The sequence below is a fragment of the Haliaeetus albicilla genome, chromosome 6 (assembly GCF_947461875.1).
Source record: "Haliaeetus albicilla chromosome 6, bHalAlb1.1, whole genome shotgun sequence".
NCBI lineage: Eukaryota > Metazoa > Chordata > Aves > Accipitriformes > Accipitridae > Haliaeetus > Haliaeetus albicilla.
The window spans coordinates 15,915,922-15,935,641 of NC_091488.1; the positions used below are offsets into that span (position 1 = coordinate 15,915,922).

Genomic DNA, 19,720 nt, shown 5'->3' on the forward strand with positions numbered 1-19,720 from the left:
CCGCTCTCGGTCCTCCCCGGTCCCCCCCGGTCCCCCCGGCCCCCCCGGCCGCAGGTAGAGCAGCTCTCCGTGTTAACAAGCAAGCCCGCTCCCAACTTCTGCAAACAGTAAAGGGTCAGGTTCTCCAAACAGACGAAAGCAAGCGTATGTAACACTGAGATAGTTCAACCTAGAAATACGCAAGCAAAAAAAAAAACCAAACCAAAAAAAAAAAACCCCAACAAAACCAAAACCAAAAACCCAAACCACAAACCAGGAGAGGGTTTCCTGACGAGCTCCTGAAATGTTTTGCTGGGAGGCACCTGCTTGCCGGGGTGCTCCTCGTCCCCCCCCCGAAACAGTCCCTCTGTGGACCGCTAAGAAATGAGTCCTGAAATAGCTTGCCACCTATAAAACAATCTCACTGGTTTTATACTAAATATTGAATATTCACAAAGGCATTTTTTAAAGTCGTAATTTTTAAGATCATTTGGACCAGGAGCTAGAAATTTCAGTTCAGATCATCCCTATGCTGCCAATATTTTATTTGCATCTGACAAAAAAGAGCGGAGTTTTAGCAAGTATTTGCTAACAACCGTTGCATCAATAAAAAGAGAGAGACAGAGAGTTTTCTCTTCATGTTTCCTTAGAAAAATTTACTCATGATGTTTGATCTTTAGGATCAGGATATTGTTTCAAACCAAAATTGTCATTTCCATGCTTTTTTTTTTTTTTCCTAAAATAAAGAACGATTCGGAGAAACTTAGAAAATAATACCTAATAACTCTAATAAGGTGCCGTATAGACTCGTTGTCGAAACGCTGTTAAGAAAGGATCTAGATCTTAATTTAAAAGGCCAATTTTGTTTGATTGATGCAGCAGAAGTAGGTAATTTAGATACCCGGCAGCACTGCACTCTGATACTCTTCCCACTTCTCTGGAAATACATATTTTTAAGAGCTGAAGAGTACAACAAAGTACTAGATAACTCCAGTCAGCAAGTCCCAACTTATCTGTTTAGTCTTTTTTCTAATGTAAATGTTTGTATTTCTGTTTCTATTGTGTGTGACTTTTAACTCTAGTTTCTTTTCGGGGCTGTGTAAGTTTTATACTTGTTTCTAATATTTTCTTCACCTGTCTTATCACTGAGGTTACCTTCAGTGTAATTTGAAAATGGTGATTTGAAATATTTGTCCTGTAAGAGACAACTGACCCTGGATTCACAAAGGTTTTTCATCCCTTAAAATGCTAGCATGTATGTCCTTAAACGAACATGCAAACATTTGCATCGCAGGGAGGGGAGGGTAATGCCCCAATTTTCCCCTTTCCTTTTCTTGTGCCTTTAATATATGTGCATGCATTAAGGTTTTACGGCAACTTTTTAAGAACTGGGTGAGCATGCTGGGTTCACAGTTGTTGATCTTGTGAGCCAGCGTGCCTCATGACACAAAGCTGTGCAAGAAGACTTCCTAGCTTAAATGTTTCAAGCAGGGACTAATTTTATGCCAAGATCAGGGAAATTTGAAAAGTGCAATGCTGAGCGTAGCACAGGCCACAGAAATGCATTACGGCACACAGAGGAGAACAAAAAACCAAAAGCCTGGGCCGCAGAGGAGTGGGAAAGAGGAAGTTGAAAAATATACGTGAAGAGGGAATTTTGACACAGTGATCTTAACTTTGCATGTGGAAGTGAAAATAAGGGTTATTGGTGACAAATGGGAGAGCACCGAAGTGAGAAACGCAGCCTCCTATAGAAGGAAAGGCTGTGAAATACCTGAGACAGGAGATCTCTCTCATATTATGGGAGGTAGCTACGGCTGGGGAATAAGCATCAGAGCCACTGATCCTGTTTGGAAAGAACAAGTGTGATTAGGAACTAATAGAAATAAGACTGGGCTGTGACAAGTTTCAGACAATTATAACTGCATGGACATAAGCTAGAAAATGCTAACAGGAAGGAAAAATAGTGAGCTGCAACTCAGAGGACATGATGCAGGACTACTTCCTCTTAGAATGCCTAAAAGAGGAAATAAAAACTAGCTAGATTTTTTTTCTCTCTCTTTTCTTTCTCTTTGGTGGTAGTCCTGAGGTTGCTACTGTAGACTCGATTGGGGGAACAGCAATGGGATCTAAAAAAGCATAATAGGGGACCTAATTCAAGATCTTACTTTTTCCAGAGTAAACCAAGAGACACACCAGACATCCATTCGATTGTAGGAGGGTAAAATTGCTTTGAGAATTCAGTCCTGCTCAAGAAGACAAGATAAAAGGAATTTTTTTGTCATTTAACCAGTGTGAACATTGTAGATACAAGTCAGAAAATTTAAGGTTAGAAATCTATGTAACTCTCAGCACATTGCATCAAAAACGCAGCGATCCTGTGTTCCTAAATATTTGTTTGGTAGATGCTGGCACCAAGGAGCTACAGCGCAAACATTTCAGACCAGGTGAAAGCTTTGTCTGAGCGATTGCAGATTTCATTAGTTCAGATCACAATTTCCATCCATCAGGTTGCGGGTGAGGTCTTAAGTCAATGATTTGCTTCCATGCTTCTAAAGGAAGAAAAGAAATTGTTCAGTAAGTTGTGATTAAACATTCGATTGAGGCCTGCTTTTCCATGGACTTACTCTGAATTTGTGCTGGGACAGCTCTGTGTGGAGCGGTGGGAGGAAAAGATAGGGAACTGGTGCAGCTGTGGGGACTCTGACCCTCTGCGTCCATGAGATGATTGGCTCAGTTTTGTTTTCTCTTGAATTTTACATTTCCATCATTGTGCTGACACCACTGTAGCTTAAACATAATGCTACTGATGTACATCAGGCCAGAATCCGTTCCTGTTACTTGAATTTATTTATTGACAATTACAGAAGTATATTTTGGAAAGCTTATTTCATGTATTTTTCATCTCGGAGTACACATTATGCTGTGTAGTTCAGAGGTGCATCCATGTAAAAAATTTTCTGTAGCTCTGCAAACTAGGAATGGAAGCAATTCCTGTTTTCCCCAAACAGCTTCTTAGTCTACATAGATTTTTGCTGTTGCTGCTTTTTCCTATTTTATCACATTACTTGTTGATCTTCTGCGCCCCAAATTAAATGCCACGTAAGGAAGATAAGGCTTCTGCTCCTTGATTTCATAGGTGGTGGCCTTGGGAGACGTGCCCGATGGGACGCTGGTAACAGTGATGGCTGGGAACGATGAAAACTACTCTGCAGAACTCAGAAACGCCACAGCTGCCATGAAAAACCAAGTAGCAAGGTTCAACGACCTCCGATTCGTGGGTAGAAGTGGAAGAGGTATGTGTTTGTTCTCAACTACACTTCAGTCACGTTCACCAGTTATGTCAAGTTCTGGTTACGTGAAGGGAATTTGAAGACAACGTCTATCGAGTTTTCTGCAGCAGGGGATGCTGCAAAAGCTGGCGTAGGCCAATTCCAAAGGCACAGGATTAGCTATATGTTTTTCCTTGTTTTATCCTGGCCCGTCCTCCCTGTTACTTCAGTTTTTAAACAGTAAAATCTCATTTAAAAAAAAAAAATCACATAGCAAGTCACATTTTGACTCTGGAAGCTGCCCCATCAAATTTATAACAGCACAATATTACCCACATTTAAGTTTAAATAGCATATTTTCAATTTAAAATGAGAATTTTCAACTTGTGTAAAGACTCATGACCGTCTTGGGGCTCCCAGGACTCTCGGCAAGAGTTGGTCCCTGTAACAGAACGGGTCAACCTGAAATTACAAGTAATTCCTGCATAGATCTAAAAATTTTCCGGGTTCATCATGACCTGGTGAAGGCACAGGGCACTTTTTCTGACCTTTCTTTCTCTGAAATAGACGTAGAACAATATGCAGTAGTCCTGTTATTTAATGTGCTCCTGCAAAGTGGAGAGAATAGACCAGACCAGACCAGATGAGCTTAATATCTGATTTGCTGTATCTCTGTGCTAACCAGTAATTACTAGTATATAAATAAAAAGGCCTTATGAGTGTAAATAACAAATAAGAGTCAAAGTTGACTTAGACTAGAACTATATAAAAATGTTGTTAGGAGGCTGCAAGTAGTACCTGACACATGCGGCTCACGTCGCATGTGAGTGGGCAGGTGTACAAAGCTTGATCCAAAAGCCCGTAAAATCAGCAGAAGGACCCTTCGCAACTTCACTCTTTGGCTCCAGTCCATAATCTTAAACCCCATAAATTCCACGCAATCATGTTTACCTTTCTATTATAAGATTATTTTAAGCGCTCCTTTTGCATTACTACCCTTGTTGCTGTGAGTGGAGTCCCTTTGTGTGGGTCAGGGAGGTTCAGTAAAACCCACAGAAGAGAAGCTGGTGAACTGTTGCTCAGAAAAAGCTCGGAAAAAAGATCAGCCTCTCTCTTTTAGGGTCAAGAATGAAAAGCGGTGGCATCTTCCATGTGACTTCATGTGATATTTACTTAATTTATGTATTTTTCTTCTGTTTCATTCGTATCCTTAAGTAAAATCGGAACGTAACATTAGGGCGTTCCAAACACAGCAGTGTTATTTAGGGACGATTCAGTGCTGTAACCCTCGCAAATTAAAATGATAGTGTCTACTGCGCTTAAGTAGGTTTCTGTTTACTACCTTTTTGAACAATTTGTGCGATGGTGTGTCTCTGAACCAAATTGAGTACATGGGGCTCACTGACCCCTCCTCACCATTTTCCCCTCCCCTTCTCCCCCTGTGAGCATCCGAGCCATCTCCTGGTGCGTGGTTGCATGCGTGGTTGCATGCATGGTTCTTACAAACATGAACAGAGTTATGAGCATGCTTCGGGAGAGTTACAAAGCTGAGCCACTTCTGCTCGCTCGCTCGCTCTCTCTCAAAATGTTTTATTCCAAACGGGGGATGGGTCAGGCTTCAGACCGAGGAAGTTACCCTGATTATACACAACAGCCTTTATTTGCCTTTGAAGTGAAATGCATCTGTAGATATTCTTCCAGTATAAATACAGTCAGCAATTGTGGAAGAGCATGGCCCTGTTGAAACATACGTGCAAGCAGTAAATATGTTTTAAGAATAAAATACCAATCCAGTCCCTCTGTGTCCTGCAGTATTTTTAGCTGAGGATGCAGAGGGAGATGTCTTTTAAATCGTGTTGTTTGGGCTGTCTTCAAAATGCACTTGGTGGAAAACACCCGCAGCTGAGAACGTAGCTTCGTAATGCTAGCAAAGAATAATAATAGGGTAATGCAGAGAAAATTATATCCATTTACTGAAAACATGAGAGATGCTGTAATGTCTAAAAGTATCAGTCATTAAACATGTTCATTTGTTATATTAAAGGTACCACCTTTTCAGTAAATGGAATTTGCATTATGATTCAGAGATGACTGTTTAGAAGATTCAAATGAATAGCTGGCAAAGTGGCAGAGAAGCTAATAAAAACAAACCTGTAGTTCAGTTCCTGGCCATGGTAATGAAGCTAGAAATCATAACAGTGAAGTGTGTGAGTTTCAAGGTCAAAATCCAGTGGCTGAGAGAGAATAGTCCCTATTCATACAAAAAGCTTGGTGGGGAGCGTCATTGAGCCCCTTACTCCACTATAAGCGGTTGCTACTGGCCAGTCACTCCTGCACAGACATAAACCTTGTATGTCGTATGATATTCGGGTGCTCGGGATCCTTTAAGCGATGGAGTGATTTGGGAACGCTGCATGCTATTAGTCAGTCTTCGAGGTTAAATCTCATCACCTCGATTGGCTGCCCATCTTTGGAGCAAGTGACTAATGTATGCTTTTGTTTACTTCTCGAACAGGGGATTGTTTTCCAAAGGTGGGGATTGTTTGCATTTGGTACAGGATTTCTGAGGTGCTGTTCTGTTGAATTTGTATAAAGCCTAAAGCATAAGGTAGCTGCTTCAAAGGGCATTGCTTCCTTTGATACTTCGCTAGAGGAAAATTAACTGAAACTTTGTTTGCTGTGTAATATTTGAGTTTGAATAAGTTCAGTTGCCACCAGTGATAATGCAATGCCAGGAGTGTTATGTGAACAGTGATTGAAAGTTCACGTTGGTTACAGTCAGAGTGAACGCTCTTTGTGTACCTCAGGTGATTTAAAATCCCTGCCGGAGAATAAGGAACGGCTTTAACCGGTGACAGTTCCCTGTGCATTGGTTATCGCCCAGGTGTGACCATCCCCATTAAAAGCCTTGCCGAACCGATGGCAAGCCACCGCTCTCTCCTTTCCAAGACAGCAGGAAATTGTCATTCTTGGCATTCTTAATAAATAGTTTAAATTTTCTTCTGTGGGCTTTAAATGAAATCTAGCAAGACAGTCTGATGGCTGTTTCAAAGGTAAGATTATTGCCCACATTTTCATCTCAGTGAATAAGTGTCTCTGTGCTGACCGTGGGAGAGTTACAGCAATTGCCCCCATTCGGAGGTCTGATCCTGCCTGTTGGTCAGAGCCGATGCGCCAACCAAACATTGGCCAAAGCTTAAAGAACTAAACTGTGTTTCAGCGTTCGTTTTGTATCTAACAGCAAGCGGTTGCCCCATGTTGCTGTGCCTGTGCCTGTCATTCAGAATTACAAAAAAAAAAAAAAAAGCACTTGATTTTCTTGACACCCAGAGTGGGAGCTGAGAATATTACAGGTCGCCCAAAACATCGAGATGTTGTATAAAAGCAATTTGGCTCGCTTTCTTGAACAAAACAGATTTACATTGGAATTGGCTGGGCTCCAGAGTTACTATTCCTCACCCTAGTTTGAGAATGCTACTGGGAAAACCTGCCTGTCTGGCTTGTAAGCTCAAATAAGTAATTTCTGAAAGAAAAATGTAGTTTAAAACTTCAGCCAATCTCAGTCCCCCTTGCCTGATTACCTGGTTAAAAAAAAATTAATCTTTATTTTTCCCCCTCTCTTCATAAACACTTCAAACTTCAAAATGCTACTACTGCAAAGTACCCTGTTTTCTTAATGCATAATGAACTGGTTTAGGTTACTATGATGAAATAAATCTGATGCAAAAAGCCTGACACCATAGAAGTTCATTGGATAAAATTAAAAATAAATAGTTATTTTGGAGAGGGAAAGCTTCGTGGCTCGGTAAGCATTACATATTTTCCTCATGGAATCATTAATCCCAGTAACTATCTTCTTTGTAGAATGTAACATTAAAAAAACCCCAACAAATAAACATGTTTTCCAGATGAAAATAATTATTAATAGGTTATCATAATAGTAGCTAATGGGGAAGTGTCTTGGCTTGCTGCGTAAGATCTCAATCTAAAGCTGAGAGCTGGAGCTGGAGCTTTGTGATAGCTTTCCAGCAAGGCCTTTTTAAAAACTGCATCTTGGAAAGGACTGAAAATTAAGCCTACGTATGTATTTCCTACTAGCTATTGGGATTAGAGTCACAAATAAGTTTTGCGATAGTTTTCAATTTCCACAGAGCCAAAGAAGTACTCCTTTTTCACAGGTGTAGCTGGTAGGAGAACACAAGAGAGAGATATTACCAAGCATAATCAGAAATTTCTGCCATCAGAACTCTTCCTTCTGGATATAATTTTGGGGAAGAAAAATCAGTTTAAGCTGGAATCTCAAAAATACTTCAAACCCAGAAATTACTGGCCTGGATTCTGAATCCAATTACTTTTATTGGTCTTCTGAAGTCAGAATTTTGCTCCTTCTGTGCAGCTTCAACTTGTGGTTGCATTATTTGAGCACTTTGTTAAAATTTGTTTTATTTTTTACTGAAACGCATTCAAAATTATAAAAGTATGTGCAAAACAGAGGAGGATGCTATTCAACAGGATTGTAAAGTCAGTATTAAGCGGCCGGCTGGGTCCTGGTCCAAGCCATTGGAATGCTTCAGGGGATGCGGTATCAGATACTGGAGTAACAATGAGCCGTGCTTGCCAGACTGGACAAAAATAGAAGAAATCCAACAGCAATCAAAACTGAAAAAAGAAGAGTCAACTGATAGAGTTTAAAAACAACCACTTATTTATACTTCAGATTGATAAGGATGCGGCACTAGCAGGATGCTATGGCCAGCGGGTGGGTGGTTTGGCCGTAGAGAAATGGGGAGCTCCTTTGAGACATCCTGCAGCCCTGCCATCGTGTCGGGCACCACCAAGGCTGGCATGGCCTTTGGGGTGGGACAACTGGGCATCTGCAACGCTGCTTGCCCAGGGCTGCTGCTGCCGGTCCTGCTGTCCGGGGGCAGCGGTTGAAGGAAGGGGCCACACCGCTGGTCCTCGCCCTGGGTGTGTATTAGAGGGTCAGTGTTTATCACAGGACTCTTCTCCCTCCAGTCTGGCCTGAATGGTGATTTTTTCTCTAAAAGACAGAGGCCAGGAGCAGAAATTTTATTTTCAAGTGACTTAGGGTTGCTTAGTCGTGTCATTGATTTTAATTGAGATTTCTGTGTAAACCAAGTAGCCGTGGAAGAATTCAGCGTGCAGAGTCCCCGCACTGGTACAGAGGAGCTGATGCCTATTTCGAGCCAAACAGCCTGGGTCGATGTTAGATTGATCAGCAAACCCAGCCCTTGCAGGACGACGGCTGCCTCGGTGCTGGCCTTTGGCAGGGACGTAGTGGCAGGAGGAGGGGAGGGGAGAAGACTTTCTCATGACGCCAGTGCCGCCCAAGTCGTCTTCGGCACACACTCGCTACGTGCAGCCGGGTTTGCATGAATCGCTGATTGTGTAAGAAAGTATATGTATGATGCAGCTCTGCGCGGGGGTTTGACTCGGAAAACATCATGTGGTCCGTGAGGCTGAGCATGACTGCGGCTGGCTTTGCCAGCTCCCAAACACTCTCTGCTGGGTTACTTAAAATTTCGTCTGGGCAAAAAAACTCTCGATCAGAAAGCGTCAACAGGAGAAAAATAATGGCAGAGCGATTTGGAGAACTTCCTGTCTCCGGGAGCATTACTGCTGTAAACAGTGGCCATGCCAAGTGCTGAACCACTGCCCTCAGTCCAATAACAATAAATCTATTTTTTGGTTCTGCAGAGCTCTGCTTGTACATTTTTGAAACTCGGGCTAATGATGAGGATGAGGCAGACGCTATCCTCTGAGCATTTTCTTATTTTTTTTGCCATGATAAAAGGAGTTGGGCTTACCAGGATACTGCTTAGGGAAAACAAAGTACCTCTCTAGATGAAAAGGCTACATAGTTTCAAGAGATCTGTTTGCCCTTTTTTTTTTTTTTCTTTGTTTTTATTTTGCTTTTTATTTTAGTGTGCCCTCCTTCAGAGGCTGCTTGAGTTCTGGTAAAGAAATACTTATTTTTGTGTGTACCTATATAGCTATATATGTATGTACCTGTATTACAACTCAAGTAACAGCTGCTATTTTATCATCAAAATAAAATCATTCTGAGAGACAAATTAGGACCCTGGCTTCAGGGCTGGCTAGTGAACTTCAGCTAACTAGCCTATGGCATGCAGTTCTTGTCAGCTCACTCAGGATTAGCAGGAGTGAGGATGCTGCAAATCAGTGGCTTACAACTGCTGTCAGGAGTCTTTTCCAGCATAGTCATGTGCATAAACACTCATCAGTCTGAATCAGTCTCTGTTCCCTTCTAAAAAACCTTTAGCAGCAGTAAAAAGATAGACATTCTTTTTCTATTACCTTAATGCCGTGTGACTCCCCACCTCTTTTGCTCCCATCCTACTTCTCCCCTGTTTTTCCCATCATATTATTTCAACGCCGCTTTCTCAGCCTCTCCAAATCAACCTCATTCCCTTCATCTGTGTCCTGCATCAGTCTCTGTCTCTTGTCCTCCTTCCTCTATTGATGCTCCTCCTGCCCGTCCCCTCTGAGAGCTGCTGCCTCTCAGCACAGGTTGGGATTCCTGTGTGAGCCTTTATCACAGGAGTGGGTTTGGGCCTCAAAGTGTGCTGCTAGGAACTATCCTAAAGTCCTTCCACCCTTTCCCACCACTCCCTCCGAGGACGGGGAGCTACCTGCTGTGTGGCGTGGGGACAGAGCAGGCAGCGCGTGGGGCAGAGGGAGGAAGTTCTAGGGAGCGAGGTGAGGAGGAGGAGGAGGGAAGCAGCTGCTCTGAAGGCTTGGTGCCACAAGAGCTCTTCAGTGGGGTGGTGCTTGGAGCGGTGCGTATGCACATCAGTTCCCTGAAGTTTAGGGAGGAACTGAAGGAAACGCTTTGGCAAGGCCACAAAGTTTCCACAGGCTAGACTTTATGCACCACAACTCTAACACAGCTGTGTCCGTATCTAAGGCCACAGAGGTTGCTCTACGTTTGAAAGTCATCTCTGGTGGAACTTGGCAGGTTCCAAGTTCATAATGGCAGTGTTATCTCCCCCATCACTGACTGCATGGATATCCATCGAGTGACCCCAGACCTCTTCCAAGCTCTGAAATCAATGCACATTGCATTAGTGTAATGACAGCACGGAGGAGTCCTTCCTCTAAGAAAATGAACTCAAGAGTAAACAGTCCCAGTGCACACTCCCATGCTTAGCTAGCTACTGAAGAAGTGACTTGTCAGGTTGTCTTCTGGCGTTCACCTGCTTTAGGCCACTGCAGGCGGAAGTCCATCGCTTGCTAAAATGGTGCTGATGCTCCTTGCCTTTCATATTCAGAGCAACGCGTTGCTCTCCCAGTGAACCCACACCTTCCTTGTTCCCTGTACCTGGTGCCTCTGCCTGCAGCCATGCCGAGAGGCCATCATCTTCATCGTCCCACAGGGCAAGGAACATGTTTGTTCCCAGCTCCTGCACCATGCCAGAGCACTGAGGTATGTCAGCATCTGGCCGGACAGGTAGCCAGACTTGGGCTGGTCCCAAATGAAAGCCAGTGCTGGAAAAAGGGAGAGGGACTGAGACAAAATCCACGTCTCAAAGGGCTTTTTCTAGGTTCACAGGGCAATGCACCATGAAATGAAGGTGCCTCAGAACAGGATCTGCCAAAAGCCACAACACCCATTATACCGAGGTTTTCCCAGTCTGACGATTAGGCAAAGGATGAGAACAGGGCTTTGAGGGGTGAAGAAATCATGGGTTCAAATACAAAAGCAGTCCTTGGAGAAGAGAGTGGAACGAGGTGCTCCCCTCACCCCAAACGCTGCAGCTACCAGCCCCAAGAGCCATGCGTGCACCACCCCTCTGCCTGAAGGACCTCTTCTCCCGGAGGACCTGCAGCCGCTGGAGCCACCAGCGTTGAGGACTCTGCCACCCCACCACAGCCATCTGGCCACGGTGCCCTTCAGGGAGGCGTGAGGTGTACGTCTGAGGTGCATCCTACGAAGCAGGGACCTTCCCTGGGGAAATGCCGTAACGCTTAAAGCGGGGATAGGGACCCCCATGAGAGGCTGTCAGTGGGTGAGCCCTGAGCAGCAGCTCCCAAACCAAACCTCCCTGAGGGCAAGGGGCAGAGGAGGGCTCAGGTTGTGGGCTGGGGCCAGCTGACCACGCTGAGATGCTCCTTCCCGGAGGCTGAGCTTGCAGCCCTGAGGGCACGGGGCTGTTTTGCAGGGGAAGCCCCCTCATATATCCACCACGGCTGCTGCTAGGCACCACCTGGATGGGGGGGTGGGAGGGGTGTGGGATGTAATTTTGGACTTAAGCATTTAAATCAAACCTGAATCCCACTTCAGGCAGCTAAATCCTCTTGTGAATCTGGGCCTTAACTTTTTCATGTCTCTCTCATCGCCTATAAAGTGAGGGTGATAATTTCTACCTCAAAAAGCCTATTAATGGTTCGAAATTATAGCTGGTTAAGGACTATTATTAGGCTTAAGGATCCCAAGGCATTTTCTGTGAGAAGGTGGTAGCTTTGCATTTAAGCCATTTCGTTTCGAACTGTCCTTTCCATCTGGTGTTCCTGTTGCTGTTTTTCCCTTTCTCTGAACCATTCAGCAGTGACACAGCAGTCTGCTGAATGATCGTTTCTTCGTTCTACCCTAGAGCCGGATGCACTTCGTGGAGGCTAAGTCATTTCTGAACACTTATTCACAAACAGCCCAAGCTCTGGTATAGAGAAGCACTTAATTTAAAACTAAAATGATATTGCCCTGAGAAAAAAAAATCAAAAATTCCTGATATGTAGTAGGTCACAGCTTGACAGCAGAGGTTCAGGTTTTGGGGGAGCCCACTCACAGAAGCATCAGAGATTTCCACTGGAGTCATCTTTGGGGAAAAAATAATTCCACCCACTCAAAATCTGTGTTCAAACATTAGTGACATGTACGTTTGTATAAATTGCATATATACTTTTCAAGTCTTTAAAGTATTTTAACAGTAACGATTGCATTTTAAGACTCAAACTGTAATCTCCTTGTGCTGCCACTCTGCTGCAGAGGCTGGGCACCCCATAGCATCTCATTCTTCCTGTGCTGTAATTATTGTCTCCACCCAAGTTCATAAGAGTTTTATAGTGGTTACTGCAGCAACTCCACTTATAGTTAGAGGCTGCTTGGCTTTTCCATTAAAAGGTCTTCCCCCCATTCAGGTTTTTAATGCTTTAATCCACTTTGCAAACTTGATCTGCAGGCTTTCAGTCTAAGAAGGCATCCCACCCAAAAAATTCAGTTAAAACAGGGCACTTGGGTTGTCTTTCAGAACAGAATGGAAAAACACTTTTTTTATGTTGTCAAATATTTTTGCAACTCTGGTGCACACGCTCACACACACATATGAATATACCACCTCCATCACAAAGCCTAAAAGCTGGTATTTACATAGGACTTAGACCTAAGGATGCTAAAGTACAAATAATGCTCCTGCCAGCCAAATTCCTACCTCAGCTTGAAATAGTCTCTCTTCTGAACTTAGGCAACATCACAATATAAGGGGATTCCTGGTGGTTTTGTGTGTTTGTGGATTGTTGACATTGGCATAGAAAAGTGACTAATGTCTATGTTAACTACTGGGTGTCACCCTAACCTGACTATTGTAGGACACCCTGTCTTCAGAGACCTCCTTCTTGCCGCCTCGCTCCCAAATCTCTTGACCCTATGCCTCTTCTCCTCAGTTAGTTCTTTTATGTCCTTTCCCATAAGCTCAGAGTTATTCTCCTACCTGTCCCCTGCTGCAGCTCCCTTCCTGATATATGGCCATGACCATTAATACCCACACCTGGTATCTCCTGCTACTCAACTGCCACAGGTTTTTTTGCTCTAAACAGAATAAGTTGTGCTTTTGTGGCATCTCTGCTGAAGCACTTTCACAGGAAAAATAACATGAAAGTAGTAGTAGTAACCTGAGGGAAGGAACCCGAAGGAATCCAGTTGAGACTGATGCCTTGCGTCTAACGTTTTCGACATAACATTTCAAATGAGCGCATTTCAAATCCAAGTTTCTTAAGCAGAGAAGGGCTGTCGGGTGCCTCGCAGGCAAAGAGTGGAGCGGCAGCGGCAGCGGCGGCTGCACTTTTACACACATTGTCAGGCTGTCAGGGAAGGGATTAGCACAGAGGCCCCTGCAAGGCTGGAGGAGGCGGTGGATGGTATCATCATGACAGCACATGGGACTGGGAAGTGAAACCGCTCATCAGCGCAGAAGTGAAACTGGCTGCGCACAAACTCTTGTCAAATTAAAATGTAAACATCTGGCCAAAAAAAAAGAGAAAAATTGTGGCTGTTTTAGTGAGCTGAGTCCCACCCTTGCAACACTTGAAAATCTGAGCGATCCCTGTTTGTGCAGTGGAGAATCACTCTTCTGGGGGTTTCAGATCAAATACTAAAGGTGTTAGTCGCTACAATAATGGATAAAAAGCAGCGTTCAGCCAAAGATGTGATTTTTGAGTTGATGGTGACACGTTTCTGGAATGCAGCGTGTTAGCATTTTTTTGTTTATGCCAGCAGGAAGATGTCCTTTTTCCTGAGGAAAGGGATTTGAGCATTAGTACCACTGTAGCACAGCAAAGCAGGGGAAAACAACTTTAGGACCTGCTACCTGCATGGACATTCTCCAGTGCAAAGAGAAACATGTAGTGTAGGGGACAGGTCTTGTAGCATGCCTGGTACACCTGATGACAAGGCGCACGCACAAAACATTACTGTGCATCACCAATACGTGTCTGTTGGAATAGCTGCTGAGGGCCCGAGAGAGCTGTGTTTTAACAGCTGTAAGTTACACCAAGTAGAGAACCAGCATCTGCATCTGTTTGCTTAAATATTTCATGTCCACAGCTTGCAGACTTTGGGTTATGTTTTTGACTTATGAAATAAGAATATTGTCAGGGACAATTTCTAGAAGAGTGTCAGGGACTATCCTTATCACCCAGATAATGGGCTTAAGGTAAAAATTAATTTTAGTGCCTGCTTAGATTGACAGCGTCTCTATTAATGTTACTTGATTTCAGTTATGTAATTTTGGTTGCTTAATACAGTTCCTGTGTTGCCTTAGGTTAAATGTACATACACTTCACCAAAATAACGGCTCGAAACAATTCCACCCCAGACACAACCTTCTTCTAGCCGTCTCGCTCCTGGAATCCCCAGAGCCGCGGCAGGAGAGGCAGGTGGCTCTGCTGCTCTCCACCACAGCATTTGACTTGTTAGCCAGAAAAAAGCTTGGAGAATGGGCAGGGAGGAAAAGAGAGTGAGTTGCACGTCTTGGTTAAGCACTTGGTGGTGCTTCAGGGAGCTGGGAAGGAAAGGGACGGGGAGAAGCCAGCGCCAGCCACACTCCCGCAGCAGCGAGTTGCTTTTCCACAACTTATTGCAAAGCAAATTCAGTAGATCATAGCTGGGTCCAAGTTTGCAGCAAGGCCATTTTTGGCCATTTTCATGGCAACTTGGACCCATATAAATCCAGAACAAAACACCTATTGATTTAATGCGATGGAGATTTCATTCTGGGTAAGTAGATACTATGTAAACACAGATATAAGAACTTCCTGGAGTGAGACACTCAACAGAAATGTTCAGAAGTATACCTTTATGCTGACCCAGGCTGATTTGGCAGGAGACAAGTGGGTGTATTTCCCAAATCTCCAACTTGACACACACTTACACCTGCAAAACATCCATATAAATACACAAACAGATCCGTTGCCCGTGCAACTGATTTGCATGGGCAGTTCTTGCATTTCGTTGGGCAATCACCCCGATTTGCTGACATCTCCCCATGTTCGCATTTATCTGTTGGGACCGTTGGTCTGTGGCAGTCAGACTTTGTAAACCATTTACAGCATGGTAGCAAATGAGGTGAATAACAGTTTTTTCTTTTATTTAAATTCAGTGGTACTGTGGTCCTGATGATAAACAAATTATGTTATTTTTTTGATGCCGCTTACTTCCGCTGCAGCTTTTTTCTGATGAAATAACCACTGGACCAAACATAACCGGCAAAATTATATTCTGACTGTGTGAAACTGTCACCAGAGGCAGGAGAAAAGAGTCACCATCTGAGCACAGAATTTGGACTTGTGCAGGTTTTTTGCAATTGGACATGTGACTTGAGCACCTACAAAAATATTTCACTTATTTGATAAGCAGCAGTTAACTAATGAAGGATCATATTATGTTGGCCCTTCTGATCCTATTGATTACATTTGGAGTACTCAGGGGCTTAAGTGATAAGAATGGCAAAATTTGGCCCCAGTGTATAATAGTCGACATTTGAGAATGAATACGTGAGTGTGTGTGTGTGTGTATTACATGCTGCCCAGAGATACAGTCAGATATGTTATTAAAATGCAGTAGGCATCTTCACTTTGGCAAATACCCAGGAAGATGTTGTGAGAAATTGTAAAGATGTATAAAATTGATCATTTAGCGTGGTTTAATAAAAGTAAGTACATAAGCACTAAAAAGTAGAAGCTGGATAAAAAAAAAAAGTATCACAATCTTTCTTGCTAGAACCTGGAAGTCTCCCACTAATATAATAGAAATGTTTGTAATATAATTTGTATTGCATTTGTGTATTACATTTCATATTTTTCCATCTATACCTTTTGTCCTTGTCAGCACAACCATTCTTGACTCCTTTCCCTTTTTTCTTCTTCTTTTTATCTACTAATTTACTGTAACAATTAAACCCCCCCCCCCAAAACTGTAATGACACATCTGTGATCATCAGAATAAATCCCAAAAGCAAAAGATAGTAATTGTAACCACATAATCTGTTGGCCTCCCTTTCCTCCTCCTCCACCACAGGCAGACTTCTGAGGCTTTAACTCCATTTTTTTCTGTCCTTATTTGGATGAACCTTCATCAATGGAATCAACGGCTTTTTTTGCCTGAGAAAGAGGTGGATTAAAATGAAGTGATAGGTTCAAGATGTGGCCTCTCTTCCCTGTGTCTGTTCTCATTCCCCTTTGCATCTGCCCATGCAGCCACTTATATTTTAAGTCTGCCTTCCCACCTCCAGACCCGTCTGGTCATGACACTGCTCAGAGATGACTAAAGCAGCACACAGGAGCTTCATGTGACCATGTTGTCACTTGGGATTCATTTTTTTCCCCTTGGTTCCTCTCAAACATTCCCAGGGGCTGTAGCTTACAAGCCTATTGCTCCCTCTAGAGCCCTTCAGTGCTGTTCTGGGGGACCACTTAAATAATAATCTCTCATCATGCTAGATGTGAGCTCACCGCTCGTTTTGCTTCCAGCCTCTGTCAGGTGGGATGCAGACTTCAAGTTCCTGTATTGCAGTGTAGAGCACGGGCACACCACCTTCACATGCTTGCGTCTTGGAGGCTGATCTTCACCTTTTGCTGGTCCAGGAACAGTATTGCTGAGCAGGTGCTGGTGGACAATATTAAGCTTTGTGCTTCTTCTTAAGTTCTCACAGCTTTGCACAGTGTCAGAGGATCTCATGAGCAATCCTATAAAGTCATGAGCTGGGGACAACCGGTTTAATCCATCTGACTTTGGCTGTCAAATCAGCAGTGACTCTTGGGGGCACTTTTGGTAGTACAGTCTCTAGCAAACCCATCAACAGAGCCTCTAGGTATAATTTCAAAAGTCTGTATTGTATTTTGGCCAGAAATGCTACTGTTTCCATTATTTTTTGTAGAAGGGTTCTGGCCTTAATGCTCTTGCAAAAACAATCATTACCAAGCAATTTTTCCTACCCTGGTTGTGAGGGAAGACTTGATGGAAGCAGTGACTCTTGTGCTCTTAGGCACATGAGGGTATGCCTGGTGTCTGTGGGAAGGGTTTCCAAACGCAGAGCCCTGTCTTGCATCTGGAGAATTTAATCCTCGTGCTCATGAGGTGCTATGTGCCTAATATTAGGAGCTGCCAGGGATAGTTACAGAGAGAGCAACAGTCTCTGAAGTTACTTTTGCACCCCAGAGAGGCACAGCTGGACATTGACATCACCCTTCAGCCCTTCCACCATCGGCAAAGACTCCTGTGATGACACAGTAGCAATCGGCTTCAGTATACTGAGGCATGCATCATAGACCTGAGCTACTTTGAGTATGATTTTCGGTAGTTTTATGGAACTGTTTAACCCAGAGGGTCTCAGATTTTGATATTAGCTAATGAAGGGCTACGTGCCAGCTTGCTGTGACTGCTAGGACATCATCAAATTGTCATCATGACTATTGGAGGCATCCAAACCAATGTTTCAGAATGCCTTCTTTGGGTGTTTGGCCCCTCTTTACTGTCACTAAAGAGGTCAGTCCATCACTTAAGCTGTCTAACTCAGTTTTGGTGGCACCCACCCGTTTCTAAGTTGAGCAGAGACACTAAGTGCTCAGTGTAGGTCTTCTACCAATAGTTAGGAGGTCACTTAGGCATCAGAAGTCATGGCATCTAATACAGGCTCCGGTGCTAAGGAGTCTGAATACAGCCTCCACTGACTAATCTAGTATTATTTCTACCAGTTTAGTCTGCTGCATGTTGCATATGTATGTGTGTGTATGTGCATACGCTTGTGTGTAAGTGTATTATGCAAGTGTATGTTGAAAATAAAAATCTGTATCATAACACATAAAAGCAAGGAGGAGACATTTATAGTCCTGCTGTCATCCCAAAACAGGAATATTCATAAAACACAGATTTCACTAACAATACCTCCAATCTAAATCTACCTTTGTCAACCAAACACATAAATGATGAATAATGTAGAAGCTATGAATAAAAGTGATAAAACCACTTAATAAAGCTAAATGTAAATGACACAGAATAACCAGAGAAAAAGCACAGACAGAATTATTGGTAAGCAGCAATGAGTGACACGTAGGTTTATGGTTATATAGTCCTGTGGTTAACCAGTATGTGGTTAATGAATAGTCTTCTGTCAACAAGAAGTAAGCTAAGTGTCTTCCTGCTTTTGGCAACTTGTGTCACAACCTTATACAGGCTCTGAGATCTCTTCTGTTCTGTAGAAAATCTTGAAAGTAACTTCACGTCCCTCTTCTTCTTTATTCTGGTCTTGTAGACTGGTAACGTGGACACATTTTACTCCATTTCGCTATAGGGTTTTTTTTTTCCTGTGTTTCTTTTCCATCTGGAAAATCCACAAGACCCTTCTAAAGAAACACATCGACTATGTATTCTAGCAGAACAGCAGGAGCACCTTACCTAAGGCATCAACAGCTGTCAAAAAAAAACCCAATAAATGGGAAGCAAGATGGAAATACTCCAGATTAGTAAAGAGAATAAAGTACATTTTCAAAGTCTCTTTCAGTCTTAGTGATCTAGGTGTTGTATATAATGATAAAGGGAAACTGGTTTTGCAAAGAAGGAAGATCTACAGGTGCCCCTAATATTTGTTAAGCCTAATGCTATGGGTGATAAAGTTTTTTGGAAGGAAGTTTATTGAACTTCATTACTGGTGCCCCCTAGAAAGATCTGTTCTGGTGGCAGAGAAAGAGTAACACAGCTGTGAAGCTTTATCATGTAATTTGGTATGTAAAGAATGTCAAGAACACAGCCATCCTTGGTCTGGGTAGATGTAGGACCCAAGAGTTGAGGGCCAAAGGCCCTGAGACAGGGATCTGAAATGACTTTTGCTTCTGTTGCAATTCTTTCGATCTCAGGCACTGCTTTCTAGCAAGGATGTGGAGGTGGGAAGGCACTGGCCTGGGATTTGCGAGGCTTGCGTTTCAGCTTCTGTTTTGTCAGGGCTGTGATTCAGGATTATAGTTGGATTTAGCTGCAGCAGCCAAAGTGGTTTGCATCGCTGGCCACAGGCTTCCTGTGAGATCGTGGCCAAGACACTTTATCTCCCCACAGTTCCTCATCTGTAGAGTGGGGAGAATACCTCCCTAATTCACAGGGATGTGATGAGGACAGTTTCCAGTAACAGCTATGTGTGTGTGCTCACCATGATGTTGATGCAGACCATTAGCACCGAAGTAGGAACTGCATTAAGAGAAGTATTGAATTGCAAGTGAATGTGCATAGGGAGGGGGGGAATATTGCTGTTAGAGGCAGGCATTTATATTTGCATTTGTATTTAAATTTATATTTATTTATATAGAGAAATGAAGCAAACAATTAAAATGGGAAGTCATAGAAGGGAAGAAACTCAACACTCAGGGGGGCTGAAGCCAAGTGGTAAAATGAAGCAGACAGAACTGTATGGGAAAGCTCACACAGCATGTGCCCAGAGGAGGAGCACCTCAATTTTCTTACAACAGTTCCTGGTTATCTAACTTGGGGTGATGTCCCTTGATGTCTCTTACTGATAACGAAGACTCCTGTCAGTATCTGAGTCCTCCGTGATGCTGAGATAACTATGCTAAACCTGCTGACAGACAATGTTTTTATTGTTGTCCAGGCCAAAGCCATAATGAATGCATATATGAGGTCTTATCAAAGATGCAGAATGTTACTTTTG

At 43.3% G+C, this 19,720-nt stretch overlaps 1 protein-coding gene across 6 annotated transcripts in view; it reads left to right on the forward strand.

Moving 5' to 3' along the window:
• Positions 1 to 19,720, forward strand: part of RUNX1 (RUNX family transcription factor 1) — a 174,914-nt gene that overhangs the window by 100,194 nt on the left and 55,000 nt on the right. For all 6 annotated transcript variants that reach the window (XM_069785156.1, XM_069785153.1, XM_069785155.1 and 3 more), the window contains one exon: positions 3,119 to 3,275. In XM_069785156.1, coding sequence (XP_069641257.1) covers positions 3,119 to 3,275 — 157 coding nt within the window. The remainder of the gene's footprint in view (positions 1 to 3,118; positions 3,276 to 19,720) is intronic.